Source organism: Ruditapes philippinarum, unplaced genomic scaffold, assembly GCF_026571515.1.
Source record: "Ruditapes philippinarum isolate M1 unplaced genomic scaffold, ASM2657151v2 ctg308_1_1_1_1, whole genome shotgun sequence".
Classification (NCBI taxonomy): domain Eukaryota; kingdom Metazoa; phylum Mollusca; class Bivalvia; order Venerida; family Veneridae; genus Ruditapes; species Ruditapes philippinarum.
Window position 1 is genome coordinate 119,607 of NW_026855874.1, and position 21,894 is coordinate 141,500.

At 31.4% G+C, this 21,894-nt stretch overlaps 1 protein-coding gene across 6 annotated transcripts in view; it reads left to right on the forward strand.

Annotated features, from left to right (window-relative positions):
- LOC132744691 (rhotekin-like) overlaps nt 1–21,159 on the forward strand; it is a 43,506-nt gene extending 22,347 nt beyond the window's left edge. For 4 of the 6 annotated variants that reach the window (XM_060733452.1, XM_060733453.1, XM_060733454.1 and 1 more), the window contains 10 exons: nt 8,844–9,034; nt 10,453–10,559; nt 11,824–11,944; nt 13,577–13,768; nt 14,587–14,684; nt 15,665–15,771; nt 16,375–16,500; nt 17,179–17,344; nt 17,823–17,936; nt 18,976–21,159. In XM_060733452.1, the coding sequence (XP_060589435.1) occupies nt 8,844–9,034; nt 10,453–10,559; nt 11,824–11,944; nt 13,577–13,768; nt 14,587–14,684; nt 15,665–15,771; nt 16,375–16,500; nt 17,179–17,344; nt 17,823–17,936; nt 18,976–19,133 (1,380 nt within the window). In that variant the 3' untranslated portion in view covers nt 19,134–21,159. Of the gene's footprint in view, nt 1–153; nt 697–7,140; nt 7,281–8,843; nt 9,035–10,452; nt 10,560–11,823; nt 11,945–13,576; nt 13,769–14,586; nt 14,685–15,664; nt 15,772–16,374; nt 16,501–17,178; nt 17,345–17,822; nt 17,937–18,975 lie in introns of those variants that run through there. The other 2 variants (XM_060733455.1, XM_060733458.1) reach the window with 2 other exon arrangements.
- Nucleotides 21,160–21,894: the final 735 nt, after the last annotated feature.

The window sequence follows — 21,894 nt, forward strand, 5'->3', positions numbered from 1 at the left end:
TCTATAATGCTTTGTTAAAGTTCTTATTTTTGTGTCTTTTATAATGTTTTTAAGGGTCAGAATTTTTTCTAGGATGTGCAGATTTCTTGTTTTAATCCATTGGGATAGGTGACATACCTACACATGAAAAAAATATTACCTTGTTTGTTTCAGAATAAGTATTTGTAACATCAAATAAAACACAGAGGGGTTATTTGAATAGCATATTGATTTATAACACTGAAAGTAAAGGAATTTAAAGTTGTTCAATTCAAAGGATTTACTTAACAAAACTAAAAAAAATTGACTGTTATCTGATAAAAAAACAAGAACAAGATCTAGTCTGTTAGGACAACTGTTATATAGATAGGTACATGGACATAAAATGTAGAAAGTGTGAACTGCTGTGTTGAAATTTGGAGGATATGTAGAAGTTATAGAATATGACAATGAATGTAATACTGGATACTAATCATACGAGTACCTGTGTAGTAGATTAACCTGATTAACTACAAGAGGTTACTAAGGAATGGAGACATTTGTATAGGTTTAGATGATTCACCTGCGATGGATAAATGTCTACCAATTGGGGCTTTGGACTTGTTCCAGAGCTCTCAGCGCTCCAAGATGGCGGGGGCGAAAGATCCGAAATCTCCCCCGATAATCATAGAGGACATGAGTCTGTATTATTACAGACAACTGGCAGAAAGTTTGAAGGTAAATCACTTTTATTTTTGGACATAATGCTTGTGTGATTTTGTTGACTTTCTGTTTTTTCAATGATTCTGCAAAAACATAATTCTCTAAAAATCTTTAAATGTCCTACACACTGTAAAAACAAGGTTGTTGAGAGGATATGTGGATGAATTGGAGCTTTGGGAAAAAAAAGCAACCAAAGTTGCAGTAAAAAAACATCCTTCACATAATAACATATAACTTGCTCAGAATTTGTTGTTCTCATGTGGTTCTTCACATTGATCTTACTGGGAAAAAAATGTTACAATTTCAATTCATCTGGTCAGGAACATAATTCTATGGTAAAGTTTAGGAACAGAATGTGCTGTAACTGCTAGAAGCAAAGCAGATTGAATATTGAAAATGGATTTTAAATACATGTATTCAAATGTCCATATTGATAATTTATTATATACTTATAAATAAAATATTGAGAAATATTGATAAAATAAAATGCGTATTTTCATTTTCCGTATTTTCACTGTAAAAATTTATTTTTCACTGCAGTGAAACATATTTTCCGTATTTTCACTGGTGTCTTGCCGGACTACTTTCTTTTAAATTCTGCCAGTACACAAAATTTAAGGAAAAGTCTTTAAAATTTTAATGTCAAAAAAAGAAAAATGTATATAATAAACAGAAAATTTAAGTTTTTTCTATAAATACATGATTTATTTTCATCTTGTGGCATGAAAATTACCATATTTCACTCATGGCTACCGCCACTCATGAAATATTTATTTTCATACCACTCGATGAAAATAAATCATGTCTTTATAGAAAAAACTTAAATATCCTCTATATCTTTTGACCATGACCTTGTTTGGTGCACCAAAGTTTTATTTATACATTTCAACACTTGTTGGTATTTCTTTTTACAGGACATAATGACATCATTTATCTTGGTGTAAAGTGGACATGTTTAATTAAAGGCATTTTATAAGTTATTTATTTACCTTTCTGTACCTTGACTTTTGGCCAGCCTTTTGTTGAACTTTTTCTGATTGTTTACCTTTACTAAATAAACAAGAGTGTTTGTCATCAGGGTGCAGTCATTCAAGGAAAAAAAATGGTCAAAATTGATTCTCTTCTTTATTGTCATGAAGGCTTACTGGCTTACTTGAATCTGAAACAAGTTTGATTCATTAATTACTTTTTGTGTTTTCATATAAATTTCATAAACAAATATATATATATAAGACATATATTTACTATTAAAATAGGTCATTAAGCTACTTTTGATAATACTCTTACTACAATCCTATTTTTTGTTGGCTGATACTTGATATTCCCTCCTCCTTTTACCCTAAGCCTGCTAGTGGTAACAGATTCTACTTGTGCAACCAGTGCAGACCAATATCAGCCAGCACATCCTTGCCATCTGATCATGGAATGCACTGTTCTGTATTCGGTCAGTACTTTTATGAAATGTTGCTTAAAAATGATGAATTGTTTTGTCCAAATTAAAAGATTGACAAGTCCATTTAACCCTTTACCACATATATACGCGAAACAACGCACTTTCGACCCCCCCCCCCCTTTTTTTAGGCCTCAAATAGTGAAAAAATGTCCTATTTGGTCCCAAAACCCAAGTTTTCGTTTGAGAAATGTTGCTTAAAAAAATGAGCACTTTTTCGGCGCCGCCCCCCATCCAAAAGATACATCAGGGGGTTGCCAGAAGGGGGATGTGCCCCCTTCTGTTAGGGGGAGTTTGAAGGGGGGCGGAGTCCCCCTCATCGCCAAGAATATTTTGGACTTGTGAGAGGCTAAAAATGACCCCAGGTCGATCATAATGTAACGTTCAACCAACGCTGAAAAGCCTTTGACTCTATCTCAATCCCTTGAGCAGTTGCAGCACTTTGAAATAAATTTTGATGGAAAAAATCGAGGCAAAATAGTGATTTTTGGCAATTTTGAGATGTCCCCTCGTTGCCATGGTAACAGGAAATTTAAGACTGAGCATGTCTTTACAAAGGCAATGGTCCAGTCAACATTTGTGCCAAGTTTGATTAGTATTGAAGCATTTTTCATAGTTTCATAGCAGTTTGAACTTGTAACAGCAGGCTTTTCAGTGAAAACGGCCATTTTTCACAATATGCTCATGGGGGAAAGGGTTAAGATACTTTGCATGGTAAGGGAAAAAATCATAAATTCCATATGTTTGAATACAGATCTGAGTTTCTTTGTGTCAAAATATGCCAGTTTTTTTGTTTATTATGTGTCTTACTGAAACTGGTACCTTGCCAGGTTCTTCATTTGTGTGACTTCAGGAAAAAGGTAGCTTTATATAGTGGTTAAAGTGACTGCCGCTGAACCAAGAAATGATGGGTTCAGGCCTTAACCATGTTTCCTAATATTACACCAGTATCAGTTGAGTTCAAACCTTACTGTTGCCTTATAAGTTATATAACACCAGTATTAGTTGAGTTCAAACCTTACTGTTGCCTTATAAGTTATAAAACACGGTCACCAGTATTAGTTGGATACAAACCTAATAAATTGACAACAGTGCTAGTTGGGTTCAAACCTTACACTGTTTCCTTAAAAGGCCCCAGTGCTAGTTATGTGCTCAGTAATGGTTAAAATACATGTATGCTTCAAGCCTTAACTTCATCACAATTTAGCTTAAACAAATATTTGGAATGACACTTGACTGAATAAAAAAAAAAAGAAAACATTGTTATATTTGGTATGAAATGTTTGACATAATGTCTTAATGTGAATCAATGTCCTAGTCACAAGTTTTACTTGTACAATAGCAGCTTTGTTGGCCTGTAATTTGCATGTTTGTAATGGATTCACATGAAGGGACTTAGATAATTCACAAGTGAAGTAATGGCTTTTAACATTACATAGAGAATGGTTTTTGGCCCTCAGATTTACATCTGTCAAGTTGAGAAGAAGATAAACTTCATTACCATAAAAGTAATAATTGAAAATATATTAAGGGTTTATGTTGGGCCAAACTAAGACACAAAATCATCTATTATAACATATTAATTAAGTTATACATGACTATTTATAAAAGAAAAAAAACAAAAACAATTATGCTTTTAGTAAAACGGTTTAGTTTGAAGCTTAAAAATGTTGATCATCTATATAAATATAAAGTTGGGTAAATTTCCAATTAAGGCCTTTGCTAACATTGATGGATATCAAAAAGATCCTTATTGCTAAGTTTAAGGTCTCCGTGTTATACAGTGCATGTAACTGTGGACTAATAATATTATTTTTTGCTGATTTTCGGGTAAGAGACACTTGATAAATAACCTTGATGGAATTGAATTTTAAGCTATCAAAAACAGTATGACAGGAGGTGAGGAGTGGAAATTTAAAGGATGTGATATTATACTACTGTTTACCAGTGTGACGCTGTCCAAACTACGGGCTAAATGATCCATGGACGGTGTGTGACTAATCTGAGGAAATGAAATCTTTTATAATCCTTTTATGGGGATTTTGGCTTCACCTTGAGTTACTGATAGCAAACACTGTATTATATATAGGGCCGGGATAGATTTTCATAGTTTTTGTTCACATTTTAGTGTGGTTTATATTATAATATGTTTTATGAAAAAAGAAAGATCCGACAGGTATATGATATTGAAGGCTTAGTTTATGTATTTACTGAATTTCAAATTTTATCTTATGACGATGATTTATGAGACAGGTTTTTGGCCATGTGTCAGATTTCACATTGGATCATCATCATTATTCCAGGTCATTAGTTTGTTTTTGTTAGTTTTAACTCAGTGAAGCAAGTACTGCCGGGGTAGTTGGCTGAGAAGTGTACACGCTCGAACTGGCATGAAATAATTTAAAACCCACAAAAAACAAGTTGAAAAGGGCAGTGGACCACCATGAATGAAAAAAGAGAAGAATATAATAGTAATAAAAATTTAGAAATTCAAAACATTTTAAGATGAACACATGTATAATTGTACAAATCTACCTGTGTTTATGACCACCTCTGCATAGAAACCACTTTTAATGGTAATGTTTTCCCAAGTTGGAGGAAATAATAAGTTTTGATATAATTTGTGTAAAGAGATCTTTCTTAGGATAAAAATAATTTTTTTGCAGACAGATTGCACGATATTATATGCCGTTCCATGCTAAATCAATATATCATATTCGTTCCATATATCTATAATATATAGTTTTCATCTATATATAGCAATGTGACGCATTATAGAATGCTGATAGCTCAGTTAATCTAGGACAATTATTTTATTGCAACTATAAAACATGCTCATGTAAAGTAAAACCTTTAATGTTGTTAACACACCCTCAGGAATAATGACTTTATTCCCTTTCAAGTTTTGTTTTCACATGTTGTTTTTAGAATGTAATTTTTATGTCCAGGAAGTTGAAGGAACTTTGTTGAGATTTGTCCTATGTTGTTTTTTGCAGACCCTTATTTGGCTAGAAATATAGAATGGGGAAGCTAGCATTGTACAAGAGAATTTATTAGAATTTGAATCAACTCAAGCGTGTTCAAGCCAGCAGTTCTTTTATTTAAAAATTTTTTAAATTTTAAATTCTTAATTACAGAGGCAGCCACATGAATATAATTATGTCTAGTTCTTAAGGGTTTTTAATTTATTTATGATGTCGGTGTATATGATTGTATAGAATGATAGATGAATGGCCAGATTGCTATAATATTATGAAAATTGATCTTTGTTTTTGTTCTGTAAACTGTTGCCCTCTTAATCTGTTTTGTTCATTACTTTGTTTGGTTTGAGTAATTCCACTAAAATATTGGTAATCTTATCTCCATTGCTGCAGTCAATATTGTCAATATTTGTCATAGTCTAGCTGTTCCAGAAGCTGGATGTTTGTTCAAAGCTTGTTTAAACAAAATATTGACAGGCATATCCAGTCCGATACAGGATATGAAAGGTGGGGACTATTGATTTATTATTGTTGTTCCTACAGGTATTAGGTGTCAACCAGAGTGACCATTCTTTGTTGGCTACTTTTATATCCTGTAATGATGCACTTTTAGGCTGGGTGGCTAGTGTCTAACTCTTGGGGTGGAGGTGGGGCAAATGTCACCAAACCTTTACACTTAAATTTCATATCACCAGATAATGCAATATTAACTTGTCCCTTTTCATCCATATCTTTTCATAATGTCTTCAGATGAAACTTGTCCATTTTCTATTTATAAACATTCCATTTGTTTTATTATGTGAACTTTTCAATGGTTTCACTTCCTTGACTGTGTTTTTCTGATGTTCTTGATTGCTGTACTTTAATACTTAAGAGTGCTGAGACTTGATGTCTTTGAATAGTTGTCAGTTTTTTATCTGGTAAAATCTATTTTGTCTTTCTCAATTATTTAAGGAATGAATTATGTCATGTATTTGAAAGAGCCAGCCTTCAACAATAAGTCTTGATATGTCAGACAAAAAATTCAATTTCCCAACTAGGTCATTGTGAAACAGGCGTCATGTTAGAGGAAGAAAAAAAGAGAAGACAACGCATGTAATATCAGTAAATTGCAGTAACGTAAGATGTCATGACTAAATATAGAATAAAGTTGACTAAGTCATGTATTATTTGACATTGTGACCGAGTTATAAAGATTATGAACAAAATCTGTAGCTATCTTGATCCTCGGATAAAGTGTGACACATTATGATAATGTCATAAAACCAGTGGCATGATGTTACGAAGCCTAAAATGTAACAGATAAGGCTTTTTTTATCATTCATAATTCTCTTAAAGGATTAAGTTCAATATTTTTGCTTTACTACTGATTAAAGCACATTTATGGACATGAAAAATTTTAGTAAAAAAAAACAAAATGGTAGTTTACTTTTAATGATTGAAAGTTGTAAAAATTAGCTTGCAAGATTTGCTAAATACGGTTAAAACTTTCTTTTTAAAAAGCTAGATTGATGAAAATTATTTATAATAAGACTGGAAATGACAGTTTTTTGTATAGTTTTATATGAATGCGCATTGCATGCCATGATTTCAATTAAATCTTTCCCATTATGGAGCAGTATGGGGTAACTTCTATTGAAAATCAATTTGAATCTTAATAATTTATCTCCCTTTGTTATAGAAGGTCAAGTTGAATCAGAGGCCAGTCTGAGTCAGCTAATCTTTAATTTCCGTGTCTGCTGAAATTTCATGCGTTAATTTGTAAAAAATTGCACGTTGCTTTGTTAGGCAAACTGAAGCATTTTCAAAACTAAAGAAATGGAGACATTATAAATATGTCAAGGAGAAATAATGGCTTACAATGCAAGAAAATTACTCGTATTGTATTTTGATCTAACAAAATCATGTGGTTGACTTCTTAACAATATACAATCATAAATCGGAAGTTATATGTTTCATTTTACGGTGTTGAGTTATGTTTTGTGGGTTTAAAAATTGCAGTCATCCTATAAGCTAGCTTATAAAACTTTGCTATAATTATCTCTGGCCAGATTTTTTTTCAACCAGTCTTATGATTGATGATGTCTTGAAAGGATCTTATTTGAAACAGTTTTGATTGGATATTTAACTGACTTTAATAAATGATGGGAAGTAATATCAAAATAAAGGTAGAAATGTTTGTATTTTATGACGTATTATATATCTGTATTTTTATATGTAAAAATGTCCAAGAGACAAACCTTAGGTTAGTGGTCAGTGGTTATTGTGTTGAACCACAGAACAGAAGATATTTGAGATATAATTGTTTATCAGACTGCTTTTAAATTTACTGGTATTGTGGTAATCAATTTAGCTTATACGGGGAACGTGGACATTGCCTATATATATGATCTATCATGTTTAGCGTGTCTGTTTCAGAGAAAAAGTCATGTTATTGTAATGGTTGCAGTGTCATTGTTGGTAAAACTGTTGAAATCGTTTGTCATGCAAAAACTTTAATGTAGCCCATTACTCAAATAATTTTAAGGCATCATTTTTGACAAGGGGTATCATTCTGAAAGCTATATTTTTAGAGTTATGCCTCTGTTTAACTTAAAATTCTTTAGCAGATGAGTGTTAACACCAAGTGTTGTGCTCTTGTCTGTTATATCATTGTCATCATCATCAGCATCATTATTATCATCATCTTTAGTGTCTTAACCAATATTATCAAAATTTTGATTATTTTATCAGCACCATTATTATCATTTTCATTACCAACACCTGAATATTGACAATTTGTCAACATCATCATCACTATTATCTAATCATTTTGGTTATAGGCATTTATTATTATCATCATCAGCAGCAGCATCATCATCATTATTATTGTCTTCTTCCCTACCCTGTATCATCAATATTGTTATTATCATCATCATAATTGATTTTATAATATATCATAATTATTATAAATACATGTTTTCATTAAGAGTAACAGTGGTGTGATTTCTGTACTGCAGTTCATTATTGTATCAATTTCTGAATCAAATGTCTATCTGAATCTTATACAGCTTTCAAATTATAATGCTTTATTACAATACATAATTATATAAGAATACATAATTATATTATAGTCTTAAATCCTATCATGAGCATAGGATTTCTTTTTAAAACATTTGCCTCTGCTATTCAGAGGTATACATCAACACCATCTGTTTCAATGATATGAACATTTCGTTTAACATACAAACATTTGAAAATTTAGATTTTAGTTGTTAAGAATTCTTGCTTCTGCAATAGAAAAGGTTAAGATAAAAACTTCAAATTCTGCCAACAAATTGGAAAATCTATACCTTAGTTTTCTAAGAAATATCTTGAAATTATTTTTTTCTTGATGCTTTAAATAGACCATAGGACTTAAGAGGAGAAAAGATATATATGAGTTTCACCTTTATCAAAACAATTTCAAAGCAGCATGCCTCCGGTATCATGCTAATTTTCATGAAAATTTTGAAAATTAAGTACTAGTAGTAAGTTTGGTACAATATGAAATGATCAGTTAACATTTATATAATCATATTTCAACTCTTTCATTTGTCTGAAAATTTGAAAACATCAGTGAAAAAGACAAAAAAAATAATTTGGAAATAAATGTGAAGCACTCATAAATGAAGTAGCATAAGTGCAACAAAAGTAAGCTACCAGGCTTCATGTTTTCTACGGTGTATTTATTCGTTTTTTTTATCTTCCAGGATCATGAGATGCAACAAAAGATCGACTATGAGATTAAGATGCGAGAAGGTACGGCACGATTGTTGGCGGCATCAAAACATCCTGCACAACTCCTCGAGGCGGCAAAAAACCTGCTTACATCAAACACGCGTATTATCGCCTACATGGCAGAACTGCAGAGGAGAAAAACCGCCCAGGTCCTCGGACAAAAGTAAGTGTTGTTTAGGCAATATAACGTGAAAAAGAATTTGAAAGATATGAATTTATGGTTGAAATATTTGAGAAATAAATTCATTCACTACTGTATAAATTATAATTATAAGATGTTATCAGTTATCCATATTAGAGAAGAAGATGAGATTATTTTATTTATATTTCATAAAATATACCTTTATGATTATAGGTGATTCATCTTTTAACAGTTACACATGACAGATCTTATAACTAGATAAATTAAATATACTTGATAAAAAATAGGCATAAATTGAAAATTGAATAATTTACAGTTCAGATTAGGCCAGATTATTCCAGAAAGAGAGAGTCAATGCTTGTACAAGATTGGTTTTATGCGTGATTTAAATATTGATGAAAGTTTTCTTCTGTTTACAAATACATAAATATCTTGAACTTTTAAATTGGCTGTAACTACCAGGTCATCATTTAGTTTTATAGTGTCCAAAAAACCCACTTTCATACAGAACAGGTTGTGTTTAGTATTGTTTAACATCTGAAACTGATGAGTCAGCAGAATAATTTTGAACATTTATAAGTGCTTTTACAATTCTTGTCAGGAAAAAAAAAAACTACTTGAGAGTAAGCCGTCAAGAGGAGACTATTACATTGTTTGTCTGAAAGGGCTGATTGTACAACACTTTTGATGAAATAAAACATATATATGGTTATTTATACGTCAAGTGCACAAGGAAAAATTTCTGATTCTATGAAACTTAACTTTTTGAAAGCCAATAAAAAATGGCATATATAAATGGGTATTTTGGAAGTGTCTGTTTTTTTTTTCTTTGGGGGGGGGGGGGGATAGGTTGATGAAAGGTTTTACCTGCTTCAGCCATGGTCAAAGAATTGACTGTGGTGGTTCTGAGCATAATTAGGGGTGTCCATGGCTGAGTGATTAACACCACTCACTACTTAAGTAACTTTGAATTCGAATCTTACGAGGGAATTTGGAATTTTTCATGTGATGAAGCTATCTAGGCTCTAGCTAGCTTATTTCGTTCTACTTAGGTGTCCGGAAATAATTCACGGTGGGGTACCTTAGGTCTTTCTTCACCAGTAAAGCTTGAAGTTGCTATATGACCTTTAATGTGTTGGTGCCACTTAAAACCCAACTTAAATAGAAAAAAAATGTGAAAAATCATTTTGAATCATTAATTGTCCAAACTGTTAGCTTTACAACAGTTCTAACAACATTGAGTCTGATGACAAGTTAGAGTATGGTACTTATTTTGCATTACTGTTAAAAAAAACCATAGTTATTATATTATTAAAAAAATCAAAATCAGTCATTACAAACAAGAGCAAAAACCAAGCAAACTATGTTCTGCATAGGAACTGCTAGTCTTGAGCCTATAGTTTGGTAGGATTATTATATTTTATATGACATAATTTCAGTGTTGATAATGAAGGAAGCCAAGTACCTTGCAAGGCAAAGTTGAATATGTCAGATTTACGAATACCTCTGATGTGGAAGGATACAGACCATTTTAAGAATAAGGGAGGTAAGTCGAAACTGAGGGTGATAGAGATCTTACGTTTTCAGAGTCAGTCTTCCTTTTCCTTGTCATTTAAATCTGAAAATATCTGGCTCTACATGTGTTACTTATTTAACATTTAATGATGGTGGAGATACGTCAGGACAAAATTATTGATAAGGAAAGAATTCATTAACAGTACAAAATTCTACTGTATTAGATTAACATTTTAATATGCCTGAAACACTGTCCTCCGATAACAGAATATTAACAAAAATGTTGAACTTTGTATATAGAAAATGTATATATGTTTATGTGTAAGCGTATACTCCAAATTTTTCAAGTCCCCTGATTATATTTTTCATTGTCATAGTTTTGTAGATTTATTGCAATGACATTTGTTATTAACAGTATTAGGTAATTAAAATAGTCATAATAAGGCTGAATATGGGGAGAATGTGTATTTATCAATGCTGGATTATGGATTATTTGTAAAGTAGGTTAATTCATTTTGTGGAAGATTGTTTTTTTAAGGTTTTTTTTTCTTTTTACACTATGAAGACATGAACATTTTGTGGCAATCAAAATATACATAGAAAAAATGAGAAAGAATCTAGTATCAGTAACATTATTTATAATGTTGATACATACAGATGTCGAGCCCTGGCAAATTGACTTGCCTTGTTTTGACTTTTGAAATAATTATGAGCAAATGTAAATATAGATCATAATAAAGATGCAGTTATCTGCAGGCTATCCTGTATTTATATGGGTGTTGTGGGCGTGCCATTAATGCCAGTAATTTCAAAATGTGAAGGGAAGTCAATAGATGCTTTTCACTTAGAAATTATTACCTCCCCTGTCTGCCATTTTTGGGGTCATTTCCAATATATCGTAATTATGCTTAAGATAAAACCTCATAACTCTGTCATCTTCAAGAAAACTGATAAAAATCTTTTACATATTGGTGCTATAAATATATTTTGTTGCATAAATTAATTACGTGTAAAAGAATTTGACAATTCAAGTAAATCTGTGTTTATATTGATTTTTTCATATTTGTTAATTATTGTAATTATTATATAGAATATTGACCACCAAAATGGCTGCCACTTTTGGCAAGGGAGGTAAATATTGTTAAAATCAGGAACTATCTATTTAAAAATGATAATATAAAGCATTTAGTAGTATCGTCTGACCTAACATGGTGGACAAAACTGGTTTGCTAATACAATTACTACAAGTTCTGAGTTAATGCCAAAATAATGCAATATTTGTGTTGTGCTTACAGACCACCGAAGATATGCTGTGTTTTGTTTAGTGAAAATTGGTACTGAGATATATGACACGGCACTTATCACGTGTGTAGACAGGAATATGACGGATCTTTCATTTGAGGATGTGATAGCTTTGTAAGTAGATATATCTTAATTCCCAACAGGCTAAAGTAATTATACATTAAGTAAAACTTGTTGACACTTGACCTTTCAGTGCATTTAACAACACTATTTTAAAGTGGAGGTGTAGCCGAGTGGTTAACACATCGAACTAGTAATCTAAGGATTGCTGACAGCGTGGGTTCAAACCCTGTCAGGAGTAAGCCATTGTTTCCTTGAGTAAGAAACTTTAGTTCATTGCTTAATAGTGCTGAACAGATCTGATTCTAGAGTGTTTCAATAAGTTTATCGCTTCCAAGACAATTGGACGAATATAAATTTGTATTAACTAACACTAATCAATATTGGCAATGCAGTTTAAAAGGTTTTATTGCTTCTTAGATATTCTGTTTGTAAAGAATGCAGTTAGTCATCAAATTGATTACATTGCAGTTTTGCCCAATGTTGTACCATTCATGGGAAAATATCCAGTTGTTCTTGTCTATTTGCTAAGGTTACAAGATACTTGTCCTCAGTCCCTGTTGCAGAACATTTGTTTGGTTGTCCTGGTTACAGGATGTTTGGCCAGCTGTCTTGGTTACAAGACATTTGTCCAAAATACCTAATAATTATACAGAATCGAATATTAATGTTACATATATGGAAGTTATATGCATCTATATTTGTGCTTATATTTATTAAAAGTTTAAAATCGTTCTAATTGAAATTATGAATACAAATAAGTTTACATGAAATTTTCTTTAATTACCTGGAGGTGTGCAGCTTTAAAGATAGTAATTCTAGACATGAACTTGTATAACAATAGCCCAGATCATATTGTTGGAAGGGATTATTTTCCCCCTCCTTTGTTGAGATGACCTGATTACCAGTGCACAATGTTACATGATGCCAAAGTTTCCTGCCACGATGGATTAACTCAATGACTCATTATCCAGTTACGGCAGTTAGTCATATCTTTTATAAGAGTTTCCTTCCTTCTTGTACAGGTCTCTGAATTTCAAAGTGAATTTGTTTTTTATTTTTGTCTTAAACGAAGTAAGGCCAATACGTTTGAATTACAGTGTATATACATTTCCTACATGTTTTTAAGAGTTGTAAAATAGAAGTTAAGTTGAATTATTAATAGGTTGATACCAGTACACTGTATAAGGAAATTGAATTGAAGTAGCATTTCATTGTTTTTTTATGACTCTAAACTGAAAACATACTTGTCGTACATAGGCTGTCTACATGTATATATATAAACAGTCAACACAATAAGGTATAAAGTTCAACAAAAAAAATGTACACACATAACTTGTACATTTTTTTCTTCCATAATAACATTTATAAAGAAATTAAAGAAGGGTCAAACCTGTTGCATGTCACTGTTTAGTTTTTTAGAGTGATCTATAAATATGGGGTTATAATGTTTTAAAAGAATTTAAATCTGTATAGGACACATATATTTTTGTCTTCTGTTTTAACTTGATGTTTTCTTGTACCATGAAGTAAAAGCTCGATCTTTGATCTGACTGTTAAAGCTTAATCCCAGAACGCTCTAGTGGTACGGTTAACTCCATCAGACTTAACTGTTACCCTTTAATAAGTTCTGTTTATGAACTTATTCTTAAAAGAGATTAAGTATCAATTTGCTTTATATTTTAGTGATAACATTCCACATGACTTTGAGTGTGTTCTGGAGATTTACTGTCACAAGTTACACGAGGACCTCACTATGGCTAGTACACCAAAGAAGTTGAAGAAGAAGGTGACCGACCTATCCGAGTCAGTGGGTAGAAGTGTGGGCAAGAGATTGTCTGGACTACATGACTCCGATATTATGGGGAACATGGTTCTGTAAGTCCATTAATTTTCCTTTGTAAGAAATATGTCACAATTTTTGTAATCTTTGCTAGAGAGCTAGGCCGTCGATAAATTTCCACCACTAGTATAGAGCCTAGTATAGAGCTATGCCAGTGAGAATATCCATGCAGCCTGTCCTTAAGTTATATCTACATCATTTGTATTGAGAGCTTAACTCTTTGATAATAATCAGTCAAAAGTTCCATTGAATACAATGTACAGAGGAAAAGCTTAACAATAATATTATAAACTTAGTAACAAAGAAAGGAACATCAAGCTTCGTGTGCTCTATGAATATTTGTGGTTTGGAAGAATTTCACATCAAGTTTATCAAAGGGAGGTAACCAGAAGTGTTTGAAAAGTTCATTTATTTCACATATCAAGATCATGAACAATGATGAGATGTGTATGAAGTGATATATATTGAAAAGTGGCTTTATTTAACATTTAATAAGTGTGCATCAGATATTTAAATAACTTTTCCAGTTGTGTACCAAAAGTTATACTAGTTCAGCACAGAAGAAAAATCCTATTGTAATCTAATTATACAAGAATGTATGTCATGCAATTCATGGATATATGCATGTATATACTTAAATTGTGTTCTATCAGTGCAGTTATTATGAATTCAATACTTATTTGATTATAATCACACATTTAAATTGGAGAAAATAGTGAATATATTAAAAAAACACTGAATTTGTATACTTACAGTATTTTGTACTTGTTCAGAATTTTGTATAATTCCAATATACTGTACTTGGTCAGGTATTTGTATTATTCCAATATTTTGTACTTGATAATTTTTACAGAGGACCAAAGTTTGAGCTGGTTGCAACTGGAACTTTAACCCTACAAGATGTAGATGATGTGGTTAGAACATTTGATCTCAAATTAGAAGAACAACCTGGTAAGATCTTTATGATAAATAAAATTCTTCATATTTTAATGATGGATTTTATTTATATAATATCCTAATATATAGTTGACAAGAATTGGATTTTTATGTTCTCAATGTCCAGTTAGGAAATTTAGCATGGTAAGGGTTAATTGTTTTGTAACATGTGAACAAATCGAAGAAATCTTTAATTGTTAAAAAATGTAGCTTTTATGTAAGTAAAACTGAATGGCCATCTAAATTTAATTTGTTACTCCAGTGTTGTATAATTTCAACATATTTCAATATGTTTTCTCACAAGCTAGTGCATGTTAGAATGAAAATTAATTTTAAAGTGAGCTATTATTTGATATTACACACTTCGATTTTCATATGCTTTAAAATTGTCATTCTATCCAGCTAGCTTATGAAATGTCAATGGTTCTACTCAGGTGTCAATTTGTGCCTGAAATAATGTTCAGAGGTGCACCTGAGGTCCTCCACTACCAGTAAAGCTTGAAAGTCACCATATGACCTAAAAGGAAAGAAAAATTAGCACTACTTCCCTGTACCTCCAAATAGTGTTATATTACCTTGACACAGTTGTCGTTCTCGAGATTAAAATCTATTTCCTAATTGTTTACTGACCTATATTTGTTGCTGGTAATGGAAAACAGAAAATGACATTATGTCTATGTGATCATTAATGATGACAACCAGACTGTGATATATATAGACTTTCTATTGATAAGTTCACCAGTTCTTGTATCTCCAAAGTGATTTCTCTCCTTAAGTATAAAAGAGGCATATATAAGGCCTCCCCAATTGAATTTTTGTTAAAAAAAAAAAAATCATGCAGTTTTCCCTGAAAATCTAAACTTACACAAGCTTTTTTTTTCTTCCCAAAAAAGCAATTGTTTGGCTATTTTTTCTCCAAAATCAAGACTTAAAGCCTCTGCAGCCTGACTGTTTTTGATACATGTATTTATACATATTTATGTTGTATTTTACAGATGGAACGCCGTATGATTTACCGTTGTTTGGTCATTATTGCTGTCGTCTAGCTGCACTGCCTCATTGTCTCGTACAACCTGTTGTTTCTGGTTACCTAAACCTCTATGTAAGTTTCTAACTTTTCTTCTCAACAATTTATTTGAATGTTTGATTTTAGCGTTAACTTTTACATGTGCATCATATACTTTAAGAAAATGAAGTCTGAATACACAGCTAACATACTTTTACCTAAAGCTTTAAAACTGTTGTGTATGTTTCTATCTTTTCATCAGAAATGATGATATTGTTATGCATTTTTTCACTTTCAAAAGCAAATTATTCAAAAGATAGAGATTGATTTTATGGCTTCAGGCTTATGTGAAATGTTACTCTGATAAAATTATCTATGCTAGTCCATTATCATTATTATTATTATTATTATTATTATTGTTTGTATTGTTCTGTTCATTTCAACACTTTGTTTTTATGTTTCAGCCAAAAATTTTCTTCCAAATCTTTGCCAACAATTTGCAAGATTCATGCATGTTTTTGTTCTCTTTCAAGTTTATATTTAATGTTAATTTGTATTAATTATGAGGCAAATAAAAGATATTGTGAATATAAAAAAATGTTAGATTAATGAGTGGAAAAGAAACAGATTGTTCAGGTTATGTTGTGTCAACGTGATATAAATGTATTATAAGAATGTTTATATATATAATGTAAACAGGAGGATGATGATTTATCAAAGTGGAGAAGATATTGGTGTGTATTGAAGAATCTACAGTTATCTTGCTGGTCGGCACCGGATGATGTAGAAGTTACTGCCCCTCTAGTCAATATACAGGTTACCAAGGTAACTAAATATAGTAATAGTTTTAAAACTTACCTTGCTGGAACGGAAAGTGATTAGCCCTTTGCCACCAGTACAGTCTGACCGGGCTCTATACTGTTGGCTCACTAATATTGAATTTTCATCTTGATATCCCCAAAATTGATAATTAACAGTTCCAGAAAAAGAAGCTGGACTAATCAGTGTAAGATATTCAGCAAGAAAAGGGTTAAAAATATATCATACCAGATGTCTGCTCCCAAAATGTGAAACCTTTGTGATCAGACTGTGTGAAAGTTTTGAGGGGGAAAAAATTTAATCTGGGAATATATGTGAATTTTAGGTAAAATTTGCTGGTTATGTCACACCTAAAACAATATTTAGAATCAGGCTGGCAAAAATGCTTAATAAGTTATAGAAATAGTTAAAATATAAAGGATATGTCTGAAATCTAATTAAGTTATTATAAAATTGCATTGTAAAAGGGTAGCAGAGAGTAGTATAATCTGTAATCTTTGCTGATGAGCCCAAAAAAATGAAATTCAATACTTTTTTTGTAATATGACAAAAGTATACAGTCATATACATATATATCATTTTGATAAGTAAAATTCTTGAAGATAAATGTATGAATCTTATTTGTTTGTTAAGAGGGGAAAAAAATGTTCATTAGAATATCAAAATGTTATATGTTTAATATAGAATACTCAGATAAGTGAAGCTGATCCTCGGTCAGTGGAGCGTGCTCACACATTCCAAATGAAGACATTAAGTGAGAGATATTTATCAGAGACAACATTAGCGGCAGATAACAAGGAACAGATGAACATGTGGTGGGACGGTCTTCAACAACATCTACTTGATCAAGGTAAGATATTTAAACCACAGGCTTCTGACCCCTGTGGGTTTGAACTCTCCCAGGGTCTTTGTATTCTTGTATGTAAGGAAGCTGTCCAGATAGATTTAGGAAGGTATATTGCTCTACTCAGGAGCAGGCCCATGCCTTAAATACTGCATGGAGGGGTACCTGATGTCTTCCAGCAGTAGGAAGTATGGAAAATGGCCATTATATGACCTTAACAGAAAGAATATTCCCTAATTAGTTTTGTACTTAACAGCAGTTACTTCCCTTTAAGGTACCTTATAGAAAAAGTGTTACACTCATGCAATACAATAATTATTGAAGCAAAATATATTTATAGATTAACTTATCTAAAAGAGAAGAGGGAAAAGTGAATGATGTTTGATGTCTGACTTAGTTAACTTTTGTTATGTTATTTTGATATTGAGATCTCGGGATGTCATACCTTGTTTATCTTTTTAACATTTGGTACCTGTATTTTCAGCGTTTTGGAAGCATGCCTGTGAGTATGTGATGGATGTACGACGGGCACCAAGTAACAGGAAGTCGATGATTATGGGACGTAAAACGTCAATATATGATGACACACCATTAGCAGGTTTGTACAGTTATTTGCGTCTTTACATTTTTTTTGCCATTCTGATGACTGTGGTCTTGTTTCTTTAAGAGACTTGCTCAAGAGGCTATTTGTGCAACAATTGGTCTGATTTTAATGTTTTGTGTTTGGCAATATATTGTGTCAGTCTTTATACATTTGTATAGTGTTTGGTGTATGAGTGTTCATAAATTTTAAATGAAAGATAAAGTGTTTGGCATATTATATTAAAGATAATTTTGACAATCATGTTATGTTGCTAAAGAGGCCTGTTTGACAACAGATTTTTTTTATTCCCATATTTGAATGTGTATTTAAATTTGTATCATTAAGGCTTTGTATCATTAAGGCTCGTCTGTTTTGAAGAAAAAGATTGGCATCAGCATTCCTTAACCTTTCCATAAAGGTCCATTTTCTCAGAAACTAATAAAGCTTTAAACTTGGTTATTATGTTTATTGTGATAAAAGGAAGCCAGAAGTCATCTCAAACAGGGCGATAATCCTAAATTTATTTCTTGTAAAGTTATGACCCAGTCTCTACATTGCTTTTATTTAACTATCAAGCTCTTAGAAAAGTGGAGTGCGCTGTCCTACAATATTATCAAATATCAAACAAGGATACAAAAGATTTCATCGGAAGAGATTTGTCAGCTATTTAGTGTTAAAAATTTTCAAATCAGCAGGTTGTCAGTTTTGTTAGATGTATACTCTTAACTCTATTATTGGCGCAACACTATTACCGACATACTCTCATGTCATGTGTCGTCATGCATATGGTCAAGTTAAAAATCTTTGACATCATTCAAAGAGAATAAAATATGAAATTTTTTGTTGTATTTGTTCTGCTTCACACAAAATATTCATTATTAAATTCATCAATGAAATTCAATGCAGACATGTAGGAAATGATAAGTATGCCGATAATATGGAGACCCACTCTGTATCCCACAATGAATTCTGTTTCAAATGTATATAATAATATTGAATATTGGCTAAAGAATCTTAATACACAAATGACGTTCATCAAAATTATTCTTTTCAGAACCTACACGTCTTTCAGATGAATTGAAAGGAGAAGATGACAAATTGAGTCAGATGTTACACACATTGATGGGCGAGGCCAAAGAAATACGAAGTGGCAGCATTAAATCAACGTCCTCCTCAAGTTCCGGCAGTTTGAGATCAACCTCCTCAAGTTGACAGTGAATTCTGACAACACGATCTTACTCATTGTCATTGTCTGCAAAATTGTGCTGATGAAAGCAATGTGTTGTCAAACAATCTTTATTGTTGAATAACATTGCTGATGAAAAACATTTGTCACATACAGCCATATTTGTTGTTAGTTAAAGCAGCTTGACAAATGGTGTTCACTCGAGTAAGAGTTGCCAGTCTGTTTGTCAGGGAAAAAGAAACATTTGTCAGTGTAATGAATGAATGAATTTCATTCATGCGAACTGTTGCCAGTGTGTTGTCAGATGAAGGAAACAGATTTATTGTCAACCAGATATATAATTGACAATATTTGTCATTATGCCAGTGTCTGTTATGTGTCTAACATATGGAATATAACCTGTAAAAGTTAGAACCAAAGTTTTGTCAGCTTGCTGTTATCTGTTTTATGTCAAGCTATAAGTGGATATTTTTGTGTGTGGAAAAGTTAGCGATATTTAAAATTCTAGACATTTCATGTAAAAAAATATTAGCAAATTGCTAATCATGCATGGGTAGAATTCAATGATGGTTTGATTAATATTAACACTAAAGGAAATTTTAGCGATTTTCGTCAATTTGCCACTATTTCCATGTCGCTAACTTAACCACAGTATCACAATAACTTCTGGATAATTTGTTTATCACCAGATTTGAAATTATTGTGACATTGAATTCTGAAAGCAGATCACAAATTGTGCTTATTTTAGCTAGTCTGACAACAAAGGCATTTTAATGCACATTAATTATAATAATGTTTGTCAGGGCTTTGTTAGTTTTAAGTAATGTGTAAATTTAAGTGTTCAAAGAGATATCTAGCTCACCAAATTAAGGCAGTATTGAAATTGTTTGTTTAAATTTCTTTTAGTTATAAGATAGTTCTCAAATGTAGTTCAAAGTGACACTGTCATTAAATGACATTAAATGAAAGGTCTCAGACCTTACTACGAGTATTTTTTTAAGGGCAAGAATTTTTCACTATGAAAACTGAGGCAGTAGAATTTAAGAAGTGTCAGAAAATTGAGTTGATGAAAAACTCAATTGTTATTACTTATTATTTATAATTATGCCATATATTGTCTTACATGCAGTTTATACTTGAATTGTTAAGATAAAATGATTTTGTTGATATGGTGAATTTCTGCAACTTGTAAACATTATGGTCATTATTTGTACAACAATTAATTAGTAATAAGTATTAGTAATCATGGTGCATTTGTATCTCTGCAGCATTTTAGATGATAAGCTCAAAATCTGTGTTTAAAATTGTTTTACTGCAGGTAATTTTTCAGGATACTGTTTATTTCTTGTATTTTAGAAATTTTATAGACATGATTTTTGTAATATAGAACTTTCTAAATTTTTACACAAATTTTTAATTTATTTTATTGTTAATGAGTAGTGTCAAAGTTTTCTTTAAGATTTTTAGCATATTTTAATGGAATACTTGAAAAAGATCAAGAGTAATTCTTAAATTTTTTTTTTTTAAACATAAGTAATTTTAGTCAACTATGTACAAGGTAGAGTGCATAAGCATTACACTGTTTTCATTAAAGATTTTCTCTTTACCTGTTTTGTAGTCTAATACAACAGTAGTCTGTATTCATTCAATCTACTTAAAGTTAACACTCTGAATGTAAGCTTCAAAAATGTCTTTCCCTATGCAACCACTATGTAGACAGACAAGCCGTTTTAATCCGCCAGTCTTGTTTAAGCCTTGTTTCAGCATTGTTAACAAGGCCAGCCTAGTTACCTGTGCAGACCTAGCAAACTGTACATGTATAACATTTGCTGGGCAGTTTTAGCTTTCGATTTTGAAACAGGCAGTTCCCATTATACTGATTTAACTATTTTAGGGTTGATTGAAGAATGCTGAAAAATGTGTTACATTTCTAGAGTATCTAATTAGATAGAACAATGTTATAATACAATCAGCTATAGAAATGTTCCACCTATTTTTATATATTGTGATATTGCAGTATACAGTTTGTGCCAAATATTGCTTTAATATCATCACACTTGAGATGTTTTTAACTATAGAAAAAAACAACATTTTGAATGCGAGCATGAAATGATGTTAAATATTACTGCCTGCCTTAGGATGATTATCAATGTCAATTTGATAAAATTGCTATTTATCAAATTCTTTTTTAAGTTAATGTTAATATTTATTAAGACTTTATTGGCCTAACAAGAGAAATAGATATTTTTGGTTTGAAAAATAAAATAAAATCTCGCAACAAGTAGTGTTCCTTTTTTTTTTCAAAGTTCAGAAATATTTTTTATAGCTTTGTTTTAATTGAGAATACAATGTGTCAAGGAGATTGGATAAAAAAAGTGCTAATTGCTTATAAACTGGAAGTTTGAGTATTTATGTACATTACAACCAACATGATGGTATTGTGTGTATATAATTTATGCCCACTAGCTTACGTGTGTATTTATAGTATGTGAGTATAAATTAAGCATATAATTGTGTTAGAGTTTTCAAAGCCATTGTATATTGTTCTTGGGGCAAGGTTCAACTGGTTTGATTTCAAAACAAGGAAGTTAATGAAATTTCTTGAAATGATATTGTTAAAGTGTATAAAGCTATACATCTGTTATCTGTAGTGTACGAAAGTTTTTGTTATCACTTTAGAAAAATATAATACCATAATACTTATATGAAAAGAAATATTTATGTGACCTTACAAATAACACATATTTGAAATCGTTGCTAACAGTAAAATCCCTACTTGAAATAGCA